Source organism: Pteronotus mesoamericanus, unplaced genomic scaffold (assembly GCF_021234165.1).
Source record: "Pteronotus mesoamericanus isolate MK-2021 breed Mesoamerican mustached bat unplaced genomic scaffold, CSHL_Meso_final scaffold_137, whole genome shotgun sequence".
Classification (NCBI taxonomy): domain Eukaryota; kingdom Metazoa; phylum Chordata; class Mammalia; order Chiroptera; family Mormoopidae; genus Pteronotus; species Pteronotus mesoamericanus.
In genome coordinates this window covers 1,623,729-1,641,017 of record NW_026555306.1, presented here as the reverse complement: position 1 = coordinate 1,641,017, position 17,289 = coordinate 1,623,729, and the positions used below count along the sequence as shown (strand labels likewise).

Below are 17,289 nucleotides of genomic sequence, written 5' to 3'. Positions count from 1 at the left end.
GAGGAGAGGGAGAGTAAATATCTATCATTTGCCTCTCACACACAGAGACCTGGCAACCCAGGCATGTGCCCTGACTGGGACTTGAACTAATGACCTTTTGGTTTACAAGCTGGCACTCAATCCACTGAGCCACACCAGCCAGGGCTAGGGCAGCTTTCAATTAGTCACATCTCACCCTTATCCTGCCTTTTTCAAAACCTTATCCTTTCTCCCCATCACCTCTAGATCCAGTCAAAGCTCCTTATCCTGGTATTCCAGACCCCTCATTCCATTTTTCTAAATTTTAAATTGAGTGATTCTAATTTTAGATTAAAAAATATATTGTCCTCTTATTTTGTGCCTGGTGCTGCTCAAAGATCTAGGAGATGCTATGGTGAATAAAACAGACAAGTATCAGGTGTTCCAGACAGCTTAGCACTATCTTAAATGTGATCCTGTTCTAAGTACTGAGGCCCCAAAGTGAAAAAGAGTGACTCCATATTTACCCTCGTGAAGCTTTCACAAGGAAAAAAGAACTTAATTTCAGGTTGTCATTAAAAAATGCAGAGGAAGATGATGTGGAGTACTATTATATGGGTACTATTATATGTTTAATTTATGGAAAACTTCAAACACCGAAGTAGACAGAACAGGACAATGAAGCCCATCCAGTCTCCACCCAAGCTTCAAAAACCATCAACTCACTGCTAAGCCTGCTTTATCCACAACCCCACTCACTTCTCTAAAGCAAATCTGGAGGTGCTATTTTAGAAGGAAAAAAACCAGGGAAAGCCTCCCAGATTGACATGTGTGCCAAGATATGGCTAGTACAACAGCATCTATTTGAAGATCGGAGGGAAAAGCATTTTCAGGCAAAGGGAACAGCTATGGGCAAAGACCTGAGGTGATAGAGATTAGGGTGTTTGATGGGAAGTGGAGCTAGTCCAGAATGGATAAAGGGAGAGGCAGGTGAGGTCAGACAAATAGGACAAGGCCATGTGTATAGCCCCTGGATCACGATGAAGAGTTTGGATTTTTTCTAAGTATAACTGGATCCCATTCAGCTGGTATGTGAGTCACTTCCAGGAAGTCTGGACCTTCTGTGATACCCTCAGCATAAAGTCTGAACTCAAATGTCACCTGCGGGAGACTTTCCCCTAATTCTGGGTTTTAGTCACACTATCTGCTTTCACTTCCTCAGTCAAATCATATACTTTCTTCTTCTTCTTCTTCTTCTAGGCCTTTGCCTATAGCTGTTCCCTCTGCCAGAGTGACTCCAATTTCAGTTGGCTTCGATTAATCCTTGTCTTAAAGATCATCACCTCCTGGAAGCCTTTTCGGGCTAGGGCAGGCACCTCCTCTGGCCCCGACAGCTTCCTGTGCTTCCTTCATTACAAGCCTGACCACTCCGGGTCGTAGTTCTGATTATGTGTAGATTTCTTTCTGATTGCGGCTCCATGAGGCTAGGGGCCGGGTTTGTATTATTCACTGCGGAAACCATAGTGCCTGCTAGCACAGGGCCTGACACATAAAAGAGCAGTAAAGATTTATCCTGTCTGGGGGTGGGGGATTGTAAGGGTTGGTAAGGGCCATGAGGGTTAGCAAAGACCCTGGTCCTTTCGCCTCCTCTCGGGAAGCAAACTGACCTCTACTAAAAACAAGGCTACCTGCTTCACGCTAGTCCGCAGTCCCAGTGCGCACGCGCTGTGCTCAAGCGCGACCCCGCCCCCCCACCCCACCCCTGCCAACTGCCGCACAAATGCTAATAACCATTGCGCACCGGAGTACAGCTCTCCGGGGAATATGCAAATCAGCCCGTTCGGTGCCCGAGGCCTCCCATTGTCCCGCGTTAAGATTATGCAAATAAGGAGACCTCTGGTCCGGGATTCAGACCGAGCAGGCGTCCCCTACCCCCAGCGCATCCCATCTCTATAAAGCAACGCACGCGAGAGCCCTGCAATTTCTGGTCTGTCGGGTTGCGGACTGTACCAAGTAAACCCGGACAGCGAGGGGCAAAGCCCGAAACCCCCTGCGTGAGCCTCGTTCATATCCCCTCTTCACACTGTTCTAGGAATGGTCCTTCTCGCCGCGCAAGCGCCTTAGGCTCTTCACGCCCCTCGCGCTTCCTATCCTCTTGCAGCGCAGGCGCCGAACCCGGGCGTGCTGCCGCTGCCGCCGCCGAGCCGGAGCGGGGGCCGCCCTCGCCGGTGAGTGTCCGGGATCGAGGTACGCGGGGCATGCTGGGAAGCGGGCGCTACGGCACCGCTGCATGACGGGAGTGACGGCTCCCGTCACTGAGGAGCCGGCAGCAGTCGTGGGCCGTGATGGCCTGAGGGAGAGACCGAGGCTTCCTTTTCTATCCCCACGCGGCTCCGTGCTGCTCTCGCGCATCCTGGGAAAACAGGACGCCCGGCCCTAAACGTGTGGGAGTCGGTCCGCTAGTCGTTGTGGGCCTGGTGCATTCTGGGGAGGATTATCCTAGTTCTTTGCAGGGAACTGGTCCCTTTTGTCACACACCCTCCGCTGAGCATCTTGAAAACTTGGAGTGCTTTGACGCAGAGCACCTTGGAAGGTGGTCGTTACAGCTCTGAGGCATCCTGGGAAGAGTTGCCGCAGGGCATTGTGGGGACTGGTCCTTATTGTCCCGTGTAACGTTTTGCTCAGCCCGCCTTACCCCACCATTGTGGGAAGGGTTGCCTATTATGTTCACGCAGGGCATCTTGGGAGTGGGCTGCTCTAACCTCAGGACGTTGTGTGGTCTCATCTACATGGTATGGAGATAGCCTTATATATGCCCCTCTAAAGTCCTGGGAGCCAGAATGGCCGCCATAGTCATTGCAGGAATGGGACTTGTGCGCCGAAGAAGGCCTCTGGCCGAACTCTGGAATACTGTGGAAGGGGCCTTGTGTGGTGTGGGCTTGGGAAAGGGTAGGTTAGACTGGTGAGCAGTGTCTCCTGGTAACCTCAGGGGAAGTCCTGATTGTCCGTGGTGCATGGTTGCCAGTTGAAAAAAATTGATTTCAGGTAAACAAATGTATATTCCAAATATTGCATGGAACATAATATACATATAAAATAATTACCTGAAATTCATATTTAACTGGCCGTCATATGTTTTTATTGACCAAAACTGGCAACCTTATCCTGACATAAAGTAGAATTCCCCACTTAAATGAAGCCCTACAGGAAATAGGGTATTATGAGAACTGTTCTCTGCTAACTGTGAATCTTCTCTGTCCTTATAGCCCATATCCAGGTGTCTTTAGAAAACTACCCTGCCGTTGATGCCAGCCCTCCCCATGCCCCAGCCTCTTTTTAGATGTCTATCATAATCTCTTTATTTTTAGTCCCCAGCATTAAACTTGACTTCCAGGCTCTGAGGTGATGTGTATTTTCCACTATTGTATACCTAGTGCCCAGCACAGGCCTTGGCGTATAGGAGGTGCAGCTGAGGCTGCCAGCACCTTCCCTAGATTGTTGTGCTTGCTTCTCCCCATTAGAAAGTGCAGTGGGATTGAGGGTAGGTGGGTGTGGGGGGTGTGTGTGTGTGTTTAGGAAGGGATTGGTAAAGAGGGAGATAAAGGAGTTAAGATTTCTCGGTAGAGGCAGATGTAGTGTTTGAGCTGGGAGGAAGTAGAGAGATTCTCGTGTTTGAGGTATGCTTTGGAAGGTGGGTAGGAGTTCTCCAGGTTGACAAGAGGGTATTCTAGACAAGAAGAGCAGGATTTGCTAAGACCCACAGATGTGAAAAGTCCTGGTGTGCACAGGGAGAGGGAGAAATCTGGAAGGGCTAGGGTTTATAGAGTTGGAAGTGGGAATAGTAACAGCCACTGAGTACTTGACACATAAGAGCAACTTATGTGAATGAATCTACTGAGTCTTCAAAAAATATTTTCAGCCGAGGGATCATTTTATGAGAGGTAGGATGATGTGGCTTCAAATCCTAGGCCATGGGCATACCAGTGGTTGTGATCTTGGGCTACTTGTTAATCCTCTGTGTCTCAGTATCTTCATCTGTACAAAGGAGATAGTCTGTTTCAACATGGTTATGAGGAGTACCGAGTTAAGTCCTGAAGTGCTTTTTTGAAGAAAACAGGTTAGGTCCTTTGCTTAAAGTTACACAATTAGAATATGGCAGATTTAGGATTCGAACATAGCTACCCTTATTTTGCTATGTATAATGCATATTTTTTGCCCAAATTTTTGAGGGACAAATAACGGTGCACATTACCCATGGGTAGTGCTAATTCCATATCTATATAAATGTTTTTAATTCTTTTATTTATGCTTATGTGTTAAAAGTGTCATTCTAGAGAGCAGTAACTATCTGTATGCAAAATAATATCCCAGAATATGATAACCGGTTTTGTTTCTAAAAAGTAAATAAATAATTGAATTTAAAAATTAAATGATTTTTTCCCCTATAAGCTTGAGCGAAAAACATGGGTGTGCATTATATATGGCAAAATATGGTGCTATCTTGCCAAAGTACAAATTAATATAAAACTGTGGCCCTGGCTGGTGTGGCTCAGTGGATTGAGCGCCAGCCTGCAAACTAAAAGGTAGTGGGTTCAGTTCCCAGTCAGGGCACATGCGTGGGTTGCAGGCCAATGTTTCCCTCTCTTTTTCCCTCCCCACCCCCTCTCTCAAAATAAATAAATAAAATCTCAAAAAAAAAAAAAGAAGAAGAAGAACTACAGCTGACATTCACAGACTAGCACAGCCATACCAGTTGTTTAAATATTTAAATACTTCTGGGCTAGTTGGTATATCACCACTACACAAGTAATCCATACCCCCAAATGCCACTTTGGATCTTCCCCCAGCTCTGGACTTTCCCACAGTCCAGCAACTAGCAAATTAATGGGTGGCATAGGACCATGTTCCCATCTCAGTTCTGATTTGTGCCCTTGCTAGTACCCACCTTTAAATATTTGGAATGTTATCCTTCCCCACCCCATTGAAGAACCACAGACAGTTCTGTTGCCCAGATGAGGAAATAAAGACCTACGCAGGGGCAGGGCATGCAGACAAAGCCCAGTAGGCAGTTCAGGGACAGAGCTGGGGCTGTCTTTGCCTTTCCCGGTCACTGAGCACATAGCTGAGCCTGGGGAGGCAGATGCTGTGTAAAAATTTATTGAGTCACCACAGGCCTTTCCTTTCCCTGTCCAGCATCCCTCTACCTGCTGACATCCTGCATTAGAGAACTCAAGGCCGAGGTATTTCTGGGAAGAGCTGGCCAGGGAGGGACGCTGCCTAGCTGCTGCTCTGCTCCTGTCTCCTGTCCCCTCCTCTGGCCATGACAGAGACCCGTGAGCCAGCTGAGACTGGGGGCTACGCCAGCTTGGAAGAAGATGATGAGGACCTCTCTCCAGGTGAGGCGGCCTTAGCGGTAGTGGCATTGGCTTGAATAGCATCCTGGCTCGGGATTGGAGCTCCACTGAGAAAACTTGAGGGAGAATGGCTCCTTGTCTCACTAGGTGTTCTATTCTGACTGGGACTCTGTGCCCTGCTAGGGGATCCCTTCTGGCTGAGATTTCTGGGGGTTGTAGATTGGGTGTGATTGCTCTTTTTGCTGGGGCTTCTCGACCAGCTGTGCTCTCTCTTGCTGGAGGTTCTAGCTCTGCTGTGATTGTCCTCTTTTGGGGGGATTCTAGACTGGCTGTGTTCTCTCGTGCTGGGGCTTCTTGTTCGGCTGTGTTTTCTTTCCTTTCTGGGGGTTCTAGATCGACTGCGACCCCTCTCCTTTCTAGAAGTTCTAGATCGGCCATGATCTCTCTCCTTTCTAGAGGTTCTAGCTCCACTGTGATCTCTCTTTTCCCTGGGGCTTCTAGTTTGGCTGTGATCTCTTTCCTTGTCGAAGCTTCCAGATAGGCTGTGATCTCTTTCCTTACTGGAGTTTCTAGATTGGCTGTGATCTCTTTCCTTACTAGAGTTTCTAGATCGGCTGTGATCTCTTTCCTTACTAGAGTTTCTAGATTGGCTGTGATCTCTTTCCTTACTGGAGCTTCTAGACCTTCTGTGATATCTCTCTTTTCTAGGGGTTCTCTGTTGGCTGTGATCTCTTTCCTTCCTGGAGGTTCTAGATCGGCTGTGATCTCTTTCCTTGCTGTGAATTCTAGATTGTCTGTGACCTCTGTTCTTGCTGGGGCTTCTAGATTGTCTGTAATATTTCTCCTTGCCAGGGCTTCTAGATCGTCTCTTATCTCTCTCCGTGCTGGGGCTTCTAGACTGGCTATGACTTCTTTCCCTGCTGGGGGTTCTAGAATGGTATTGACTTTTTTCATGGCTACAGCTTCTAGACTGGCTATGTCTTCTCATCTGGCTGGGAGTTTCCTTCCGGGTATGACTTCTTGCCCTACTATGATTTCTCTTCCAACTATGACTTCTTACCCTGCTGTGGGTCCTCTTCTGACTGCGACTTCTTGTCCTTCTGGGTGTTCTAGACCGGCTATGACTTCGGGTCCTGCTGGTGGAGCTAGACCGGCTATGACTTCGTGCACTACCCTGATTATAGCTCTTGATTATGTTGGATATTTCGTTTGGGCTGTAACTCCGTTCCATGCTGAAGCTGATCATCTGACTATAACTCTTTACCCTTCTCCATGACGATGGAGCCTGGCTGTAACCTGTCTCCTTGAAGGGAGTTCCGGTGGGGCTGTAACTCTTTGCTCTACTGGGGATTACAGCCATCCTAGAACTCTTCTCCATACCTGAGGTTCCTGGTGGGCTGTAACTCTTCTCTCTGCTCACATTTCTATGCTGGCTTTCACTCCTTTCCCGGCTCTTGGTTCTAGGCCGGCTATAACTCTTCCTCCCTCTCTCTTTTTGCTGGGAAGTGGTCCTCACCCTGCTGGGTGACCTCTTGGAGTTGCGGCTTCCCCTTTGGCCAGGAGTTCTGCCCCGGCTACGTGTGCCCTTCCGCTGGGGGCGTCTTACCCCGCCAGCCTTGCTGGTTGTGCTGGCCCTGGTGTCGGTGCTGGCCTTGCTAGATGTTCTCGCCCTGCTGCAGACTTGGGACCTGTTGCTGGGCTGATTAGAAGGGGCTGTCTTTCTGCTTTCCCATTTGGTGGACTTGGAACTGCTGGGGCTCATGACCGAGTTGGGGGCTGTTGATGGCTTGGTGGGCACTGAAGAGCTGTTGGGCATTGCTGACTTAGTGGTCTTCGAGGAGGAAGGAAGCTTGGGAGATACTGTGGGCATCGAGGGTCCAGTGGATGCCAGAGACCTGCTGGGTTTTGAGGATCTCGTAGGTGGAGAAGGCATGGTGGGCGCAAAAGGGCTTGTGGTCCTGGAAGTCACGGTGGACATGAAAGACCTGGTAGCCAGCCCTGGATGACCATCTGGTTGCCTTTCACAGGCCAACTGCGTGAAGTCACAGAGGGCATTGAAGACCCTGTAGGTGGTGTGAAGTCAGAGGTGGGAGGATATGGAGGGGTGGGGCCCTATGCCAAGGCCATAGATGTTTCCTCTGTGTTTTGCAGCCATTCAGCAAATATCTCCTAAGGCCGACTGAGGCTCAGTATTGCTAGGGACCAGACACAGGTAGCCAGCTCGCTCTACCTTCAGGGGTCTTCAGATCCAGAGAGTCACTGCTCAGGTGGTCAGGGTGTGTTAGTGGGGCCCAGAGGAGAGAGACGCTGACTGCCTGGGGAGTCAGGGAGGACCTCACAGGGGAGGTGACTAGTGAGCTGGAGCCTTAAAGAGAAGCAGGAATTCGCTGCTTGAGATGGAAAAGGTGGCCCCAGGTGGGAGGGGAGTAAAGGCAAAGGCCTGGAGGAGGGCGATCTGGGCCTTGGGGCCCCCAAGCAATGAACCAGGCGAAGTCTCTGCTTTGGGGGACAGGCAAGAAGCACATACGTAGGTGTTACTACATAAAATAAGTTGAGAAAAATAAAGCAGGGTTAGGGGCATAGGAATGCTGGGGAGGGATTGCTGCTTAGATGGAGTGACCAGGGTGTCACTGAGAAGGTGACACGAGAGCAGAGATGTGGCAGAGGGGCAGGAGCAAGGGCTTAGTCCACCTCCAGAAAGGGTGGTGAGGCCCTGAGGGGGGTACGAGCCTAGGGTATGGAGGGATAGGGAGGAGCCCGGCGTGGCTGGCTCAATTGTAATAGGATCCTTCTGGGCTGCCAGAGAAAACTGAGGAAGGGGGCCCGGCATGAATGCGGCGCAAGGCTGCTGCAGTCCCGCTGCGCCTGAAGAAGCAGTGTCCCCGGCACCGGCACCGTCAGCCGAGTGGAGACTCCTTCCTCCTGGACCACTGCTTGTGTGTGCACCTCCCATAGTGACTGCTGATGGCACCCTTGCCTGTGCATGGACTTTACATTTTTTCCTTTTTTTTTTTAACCTAAACTTGTCCTAGGCATGTCCTTCACATGCATGAAATCACAGTCAGCCCTGGCTGGTGTGGCTCAGTGGATTGAGCACAGACCTGCGGACCTAAAGGTCACCGGTTCCATTCCCAGGCAGGGCACATGCCTGGGTTGCAGGCCTGGTCCCTGTTTGGCGGCATGTGAGAGGCAACTGTTCTGTGTTTCTCTTGCACAGTGATGTTTCCCTCCCTCTCTTCCCTTCTTTCTAAAAATGAATAAATAAAATCTTTTTTTTTTAAATCACAATCATATATCTACACTTACACATAAATCTTTTAATTCACTTAACTAGATATTTATCTATACAGTCATGTACCACACAATGAGTGAAATGAGATGAGAATGGAGCTGAAAAATTCTTACTGCCTAGTGACATTGTAGACCTTTTAACGGTGTAGCTCAACACATTGCACAGATAGTTCACTTCATTTGCCTACAGTATTTGGTACAGGAACACACTGTACAGATGTGTAGCCTAGGAGCTACAGGGGAACGGAGTTTGTCGCCCCCAAATACAGTTATCCCTTGAACGACGCAGACGCAGGTTTGAACTGCTCAGGCTCGTTCATAACTAGGCTTTTTCAGTTGACCCTCTCAGTTTAAACCCTCCTGTTCAAGGGTCAACTGTAGGCCTGTTTAGCATAAGGATTATTTTAGGCTGGTTATTTTTGAGAAAGAACTGTCAAGGGGAAGTTCTAAAAACCAAGTCGCAGCTACCCTTTGTGAAAGGCGTTTACATTTGTAAGGGTGTCTCCTTCAGGTACCAGGAAGGGGGATGACCTTTATCTCTAGAAATTTTCATCAATGCAAATGACTGGGACCTAAATCTGCATAACAGACTAACCCTCAGTAACTGCCTTTTCTGGTACTCTGCCTTAGCTGACTTCCCCCACCCCCAACATCTTTGTCTTCAACTCCAGGACGTATTTAGGGTGGTGGCTTCAGCCATTTTGGTGAGTTACTCAGTTTCCCTGAATCTCTTCCATGTTACTAGACTTTTCTCCTGTGTATCTGTCTTTGTTATAGGGGTGTCTCAGCCAAGAACCCAGAAGAGTAGAGGTAGAGCAATAGCTTGGGTGCCTAGTAGGCTAGACAGGCTAGATTTGTGTAAGTGTACTCTAACGTTGGTACAACAGCAGAATCGCCTGATGATGCATTTCTCAGAACGTACCCATCACTAAGCATTGCGTGACTATATAAAACCATGTGTATGAAAGTACTTACATACTGTGTGTTTTAATTGGCTTAGATACCTGCTCCTCTCCGACCTGGACCCACCTTTTCCATCTCCGCCACCAAACTCCTGCTCCTCTTTAAGGCTCCCGCTCACACAGCACCTCCCCTGTGAGGTCCTCCCTGACTCCCCCGCCAGTCAGTGTCTCCTTCCCCGGGCCCCCTAACACACCCTGACCACCTGAGCAGTGACTCTCTGGGTCTGGAGACCCCTGAAGGTAGAGCGACCTGGCTACCTGTGTCTGGTCCCTAGCAATACTGAGCCTCAGTCGGCCTTAGGAGACACTTGCTCAAATGTTTGTCTCCCTAAAATGATTTAGCGTAGGCGATTGCCCGCATTTAGCTTTCCCTGTTAGAGCAGTGTGACTGGAGGCCTAACTGCTCTGTGCCTCGTTTCTCCACTTGTCACTTAGGAACAATAATAATAGTGTTTCCCCCACAGAGCTGCTCTAAGGGTTAGGTGAGTTAATACATGAGACTAGGGCTTTTCCAGAAGCGGTGGACGCCACTGCTGTTGCTGCTGCTATTTTTACTATTCGCCGGCTTTTACTCCTGTTTCGTCTTTATTAACCTGCTAAGATGCAGCTCAGGCAAGGCACTCATTTGCTTGACACGCAGACACTGAGCACCTACTGTGCGCCAGGCCCTGTTCTACGGGATGGGGAGCCTTCTGTTGGGAAGGTCAGGGCTCTCTATCTGGTGACTAGCCTTGGTAGGGCTCAGGGAGGGGACTGCCACCTGGGCATAGCCCTCTGTCTTTTGATGTTGCTGTCCTTCCCCGCCCATCCCCCTGCAGGCCCCGAGCATTCCTCTGACTCCGAATACACACTCTCAGAGCCGGACTCTGAAGAGGAAGAAGATGAGGAGGAGGAAGAAGAGGAGACCACTGATGACCCCGAATATGACCCTGGCTACAAGGTGAAGCAGCGCCTGGGTGGGGGCCGGGGTGGCCCCTCCCGCCGGGCCCCCCGTGCAGCCCAGCCCCCGGGCCCCGCAGCCCAGCCCTGCCAGCTCTGTGGCCGCTCGCCCCTTGGGGAGGCCCCACCAGGCACCCCACCCTGCCGCCTCTGCTCTCCCGCGACAGCCCCCCAGGAAGTGCCAGCCCCTGAAGGCAGGGTGCTTGGGGAGGAAGAAGAAGAGCCCCCTCGGGCTAGGGAGGGCCGACCCGCTGGGAGGGAGGAGGATGAGGATGAGGACGAGGAGGGCACCTACCACTGCACGGAGTGCGAGGATTCCTTCGACAACCTCGGGGAGCTGCACGGGCACTTCATGCTGCATGCCCGGGGTGAGGTGTAGGCAGAGTTCCCCGCCTAGGAAGCTTGGCAGAAGGGGTGGGGTGGGAGGAGGGGCTGAGGAAATTGGGTGGTTGAAATAGTCCTGGGGGTGGGATACTGCTGATCTGTGTCGTCTTAGCAGTATGTGTGAAGGCCAGAATAAAGCTGGATTCTGTGTGTGTCAGTCCAGTGTGTTTGATGTCTGTGTGTGTGCGTGTGTGTGTGTGTGTGTGTTTATGCTCCAGTGTGTGAGGCATGTGCCTGGGCATCTATCTAGATGCCCCTCATCCCCTTGGACTCCTTCCAGGGGAACTTTAGGATCATTGTTGCTTAGATAATTAACGTTTACTAAACACTGTGTGTTCGGTGTAGCTTCTGCATATTTACTTGTAGACCCCATGATGTACAGGCTCAAACACAAACAGAATTTTGTTTCCCACTCACATAATAGTCCAGGGTAGGTGTTTCAGGTTGGCAGGCAACCCTTCTCCATCTGGTGATTAGGGGACCCAACCACCTCTTAAGCCTGTTTTCATCCCCATGGTCATGGCCGGGGGGCCATGGCCTGGGAGCCTAGAGAAGTGCACGTGTTCTCTTACAGGCCCCAGCCTAGAAGTGGCACATATGGCTTCCGTTTACATCCCTTTGCTGAGAAGTTAGTCACATGCCACAGCTCACTGCAAGGGAGTCTGGGAAAAGCAGCCTAGCCAAGTGCCCATAAAGCAGAAAATGGTTTGTGGAGGACAGCTCATCTTCTCTGAGACTTTGTCTAAGAACTTTCATAAAAAGGACTTGAAGCCCTAGCTGGGTTGCTCAATTAGTTGGAGTGCCGTCCTATACACCGGAAGGTTGCAGGTTCGATCTCCAGTCAGGGTGCATATTGGAGGCAGCTGATCAAAGTTTCTCTCCCCCCTCCCCCCCCCCCCGCCCCGTCCATCCCTCCTTCCCTTCCTCTCTCTCTAAAACCAATAAACATATCCTCGGGTGAGGATTTAAAAAAAAGAAAAGAAGACTTTCATTATAATCATAGCTATGCTTTTCCTGGGTGCCAAGTGCTGGTCCAAGAGCTTTATGTGTGTTGACTCATATGAGTTGTGCATCTAGGAACTTACAAAAATAGAACCTTAATTATAATCACGGTTGCCATTTTTCTCAGCACTTACAGAGTTCTGCATTGCATTTGCATGAGATCATCAGGTCCTTAGAATAACTCTGAGGTAGGGACTGAGCCATTAATTCATTTCACAAATATCTTTTGAGGACCTGTGTGTTAAGCATTAGGAATATGCCCATGAATAAAATAAAATCCTTGTCCTTGTGGAGCTTACACAGAAGTGGAGGAGAAAGGGGCCACTGGTGGGGAGAGACAGTAAAAGAAAGATGTAGCATATGCTGGGTGGTGACTGCAGTAGAGAAAAATAAAGCAGGGGAGGGAGAAAAGTTCTGGAAGGGGTTGCGATTTTAAATGGTATAGTCCTCCCTGCAGAAGTGACAGACCTGAGGGAGGGAGGGAAGGAGCCTTGCACGTTGGGTTGGGTGGGGAGAGGAGACCGGTCCAGGTGGGGTCCAGGTGGGAAGAGGCGGGAGTCTGAGAATCAGGGAGGGGGAGGGAGGGAGGGCCGAGCTGGAGGGGTGAGGTCAGAGGGGAGCAGCGGGCCAGCTCCTTACAGCCTTGTCCAAACTTTGGCTCGCTCTGAGATGGGAAGTACTAATTCACAGAAGCTTGGCACCAAAACTGCTTTGAAAATAGAAGCCTAATGATAATGATAGCTACCATTTACTGAGCATTTGCAGTGTGCCAAGCCCTGTTCTAAGGCGCTTTACATGTGTTAACTCATAGAAGCTTGGCAACTAAGAACCTGCATTACCGTAACGGCCATCGTTAAGTCATCGCTCACAGTGGACCAGGCCCGGGCTAAGCACTTTGTATGGACAATCGCCTCGGATTCTTATGAGGTAGGGCCTGTGATTTATTTACTCCTGATTCACTGAGCACCTGTGAGATGCAGGCAGTATTTGGGGAGCTGGGAATAGAGTGGTGAACGTGATGAACAAAGATCACTACCTTTGTGGAAGTTACACTGGGGAAGAGAGACAGATGCTGCATTAGTCATTTAAGTAAAATAAAATGTAATTACTGTTAGGAGGTAGTAAGTGCTGTGGAGGAAAAAGGAAGGGGAATGGGGAGGCGCGTGTGTGAAACCATTGCAAATACAGTGGTCAGGAAGGCTTCACTGTGAACGGGACCTGAGAGCAGGGACCTGGGGGAGGGGAAGGAGTGAGCCCCGTGGCCTCCGTGGGAGCAGCAAGCTCAGAGGCCCGGAGGTGGGAGTCCGCTCGGGGTGTTTGTGGCAGGGCGCACCGGCCAAGAGGCTGTCCCTGAGGAAGGTAGGGAAGACAAGGGCAGAGGGCGCAGCCACGTGGACCCTTACACTGACTCGCGCCTTCTCTCTGAGTCTCAGTCATCGTCCTGATCATCGTCTTGATCCTTACAGGCATGAGGTCTGTTGTCATGGTCATTTTACAACTGCTACGCCCGGGGCACAGAGACCCGCTAGAGGTCACAGCTGCTAGAGGTCACAGCTCGTAACTAGCAGAGCCCAGATTTGCTTCCAGACAGCTGGATGCAGGGCACCCGTTCTTTGCCAGGAAGCCGCACACCAGAAATGGCGGTCTGGTTGTCCCCGGCCACCATCTGACTGCAGGAGTGTATTTGGTCTCCACAGAGTTATTGAGGTTTTTGAAATCATGTTGGTTACTGCCATTTAAAAATGGGCAGGTTTCGCATAGAAATGGAGGTTTGTGGCTTCTCTTGAAAAATTGTTAGATCTAGAGCACTGAACTCACCATCCCACGGGGCAGCAATTTGCTGGAGCCGCGTAAGGATCGCCGCACATCAGTGGGGCATTCCCTGCCACGTGCCAGTCCCCATCATCTGGTACCTGGGCCCCTCCCACCTGCCTGCTTCGCTGATTATGTAACCTCTTTGGCCCCCAAGAGCATTTGCCGTTGATCCCTGTTAAAGGAACTTAGACCAAAGCATCTTTCAAAACCCATACTTTTCATCCTAGAAGCTCTGAATCTCAGAACCTGACACTTATTCACTGAGGCTTCCATACCCACTGTAGCCTAGCATCGCAGACTCTTAGAATCATCAAAGCAGAAATGCACAGCTCATTAAAACAACATGGATTTTGTTTCCTGGGGCAGTGTGTGTAAGGCCTCTTCTGCCCTAAGGCAGGGCTTTCTTCCTAAGCACACATGTAGAGAATTATCCATTTGTCAGCAGAAATTCATAAGGATCATGAGAGCCTGGGAATCAAGAGACCCGGTTTGCTGCCAGTAGGGTCATTTTGAAGTACCTCGGGCGCCCTCAGAGTATGGAAACCAAGCTAGGGATTCCCAAGAGAGGACTTTCAGTACAGGGAGTTGGTCACACAGGTGTTTGAAGGCTGGAAGCGCAAACGTGAAAAAGTGAAATAACCGAGAAATGTGTCTGCAAGAAGCTCCCATCCCCAGGACTGAGATACAGAAAGAGAGGTGAGATGACCAGAACCCAAAAGATGCTTGGAGGGCAGGCCACATGCAGCTGGTGCAGGGACCAGTGACGAGGTGCCATGCGGCAGGCGCTTTAAAACCTCAAGAGGGGTGCCCTGGCTGGTGTGGCTCAGTGATTGAGTGCCGGCCTGTGAGCTGGTGGGTCGCAGGTTTGATTCCCAATATGGGGTGCATGAAATGCTGCCACGCATTGATGTTTCTCTCCCTCTCTTCCCTCCTCTAAAAAATAAATAAATAAAATCATTTAAAAAAATTTGCAAGAAGGGCATAGTGCCTTGTGTGAGTACAGAAAGCGCTGGAGGGGTTCCAGCAGGAGCCCAATGCAAGGCGAGACCCTTTCTCCTCCCTCCTTCTGCCTGACCTCTCATGGGCAGGACTTAAGGAAGCCAGCTCCCTAAGGCAGGCTGGAGAGAAGAGACACCAGGCAAACACATAAAGTCAAGGAGTGTTTTTTTTAATCTCCTTGGTAAGCCTGTCCTAAGTGCTGGGGAGGAAGCAGCGAGGAATACATAGTACCTGCCCTTGGGAGCTTGGAGTCCAACATGAGGATGCAGATAAGGAAATGAGTGTGATAATTCCAGGTGTTGCCGCGTGCTGGGAAGAAATTCAATCAGAGTAAGGGTTAGAGGTGCTAATTTAGCCCATCAGGCCATGGAGGGCCTCTCTGAGGAGGTGGTACATGCTGAGACCTGAATAACAAGGTGGTGGGCTTGCGAAGTTCTGGGTAAGAGTGCTCCAGGCAGAGGGAGCAGCAAGTGCAAAGGCTCTGAGGCAGAAGCCAACCTGGCAGGTGTGTCAGGAGAGCAGTGAGGAAGACAGAGCAAGGAGGGAGCTCAGATGGCTTAGTGGGCTGGGGCCCGGTCACTGTTGGGTTTTGAGTAAGGTCTTTGGAAGTTATTTATGGGATTCCTTTGCAGGGTTTTAAATGAGCAGTGGCATAAGCTGATTTACGTACACACAGGGCGTGGTCTGTGGTAGAGACTGGGGGGGGCAGTCTTAGCAGGAGGGCCAGTTAGGAGAGTAGGGCTGGGGGAAAAGGAATCAGATTCTTTAAGAATTGAGAAGTAGGGTGCGCTGTTTATGAATATTATGGCAGTTGTGGTGGAGGCAGGAGGCTGCAGGCGTCAGGGTGACCCATTTTAGGTTTGCAACTCCATCTATTGTCCAGCTGGCTGTATCTCATGAGGGGAAGTCTCGGGTTTGGGCTGAAGATAAAGATTTGGGAGTCACCTGTGATGCCATTTAAAGTCTTGGGAATCTATGACATCTGGAGCATGGAGAGAACAGGAAGCCAAGGGTGTACCTGGGCAGGCAGCTGTCTGTCTCAAGAGAGCATGTGGGATGAGACGCTTAGGTTTGGAGTGGGGGCGCCGCTGTAGGGATGGCGTGAAACACCTGGGTCAGAATTTTCTGGGCTTTCACCAGGCGCCAGAGGAAATGTTTGGCTTTGGTGAAGTTGATAGCTTGGACAAAAGTGATGGCCAGCTGTCTCTAAACCAGTTTCCCCGAAGTCACACCAGCAAAGAGTTCCAGGCTAACTAGCCCTGCCCCAGATGCTATGCACACACAGCCCTGCCAGAGGCAGAGTTTCCCAGGGTGGGAATCCTGCATTCAGGCTCAGGGTAGGTTGCATGTCTATTAGTTAGACAAGGGGTTGGCAAGCTTTTACTGTAACAGACGATATGGTAACTATTTTAGGCTTTGTGGGCCATATATTTGTTGCAGCTACTGAAATCTGTTCTATGTGGAAACAGCCATACACAGGATGTAAATGAAAGAACATGACTGTGCTCCAATAAAACTTTATTTGCAAAACCAGGAGGCAGGCTGGATTTGGCCATAGTTTGCAGACCTCTGCCTTAGGCTATCAATTATGCTGCATGTGGTGGAGACCCAAACTAATGGCTGCTTCAGCAAAGTAGAGAGGCTCATTTCCTTCTTACATGACAGTAGGGAAACGGGTGTTCTAGGGCTGCTATGATGGCTCAGCTGCGTGAGGTTGACCAGGGACCCAGACTCCTGCTATCTTGTTGCTCTGCCATCCCACCTGTTGCTCTCATGGTCCAAGATGCCTGGATACTATGTTTGCATTCCAGACAGGAAGGTGGAGGAAAGGAATGTCCCTTTCTGAAGCTTCAGGACTCTACCCAGGAATTTAGCCGGAACTCTGTCACGTGGCCACAGCTAACTGCAGGGGAACCTGGGAAATGTCATCGTAGACACCATGTGCCTAGCTAAAAATTGGGAGATCTCTCTCAGTCTACCACATCCATCCCACCTGTGGGCTTTAAAAACATCCCTCAATTTAAATGACCTATGATAATTGTATACCAGGCATCAACCACTGTGTCTAGGGGCAGGGCAGGTAATGCAAGGGAGTAAAACTGGCCTGGTGGGACTCAGCCAAGGATGGGCTTTTTAAGAGCCGAAAATAGGATCTCAATGGGAAATCTCCCAATGTTGGCCAAGTACAATAGGAAACAGAAGGTATCTCTGTTTGAATCCAAACCAGCGTTCTCACAGGGCCAGACCGGCTCTGCCCTGAGCTGCCTCCTTGTTATGCAGAGCCAAGGTCCAAGAAAAACTTGGCATATTGCTTGCTGATTCCAAAGAAATAACCCAGAGGACGGGCTGTGAAAGACATGGGTTTATTAGGACTTGCATGTGCATCGGTGGTAGCCAGCCAGTGAAGCTTTCCCCAACCCAGGCTTTCCCAGCACAGGGAGATATATATACAGGAAACAAAGCAGACAGGGTATGCAGGGTGCTCATGTGCAAGCTGTGTGAGATCCAAACGCTAGCTGTTTCTCTGCAGTTGTTTACAGTCTGGGCAGACATCCGAAAACAGTTTGTCTTTGCTCATTTCTTGA

The 17,289-nt window shown here is 50.1% G+C and overlaps 2 protein-coding genes across 2 annotated transcripts; one reads left to right on the top strand and one right to left on the bottom strand.

Moving 5' to 3' along the window:
* Window positions 1–1,863: 1,863 nt before the first annotated feature.
* ZNF428 (zinc finger protein 428) lies at window positions 1,864–11,031 on the top strand. Its single transcript, XM_054588573.1, has 3 exons — window positions 1,864–2,186; window positions 5,152–5,354; window positions 10,384–11,031. Exons 2-3 carry the CDS (start codon window positions 5,279–5,281, stop codon window positions 10,881–10,883), a joined length of 576 nt encoding a protein of 191 aa, XP_054444548.1. The 5' UTR covers window positions 1,864–2,186; window positions 5,152–5,278; the 3' UTR covers window positions 10,884–11,031.
* SRRM5 (serine/arginine repetitive matrix 5) lies at window positions 5,314–7,513 on the bottom strand. Its single transcript, XM_054588572.1, has one exon. The coding sequence runs from the start codon at window positions 7,288–7,290 to the stop codon at window positions 5,314–5,316; it is 1,977 nt and encodes a 658-aa protein (XP_054444547.1). The 5' UTR covers window positions 7,291–7,513.
* Window positions 11,032–17,289: the final 6,258 nt, after the last annotated feature.

What these genes read in the sequence shown, in the direction of transcription:
- ZNF428 (XM_054588573.1), top strand. Translation starts at nt 5,279, where the DNA reads ATGACAGAGACCCGTGAGCCAGCTGAGACTGGGGGCTACGCCAGCTTG. An exon ending in TGATGAGGACCTCTCTCCAG is followed by an intron (nt 5,355 to 10,383) that starts GTGAGGCGGCCT and finishes ATCCCCCTGCAG; the next exon opens with GCCCCGAGCATTCCTCTGAC.
- SRRM5 (XM_054588572.1), bottom strand. Translation starts at nt 7,290, where the DNA reads ATGTCCACCGTGACTTCCAGGACCACAAGCCCTTTTGCGCCCACCATG.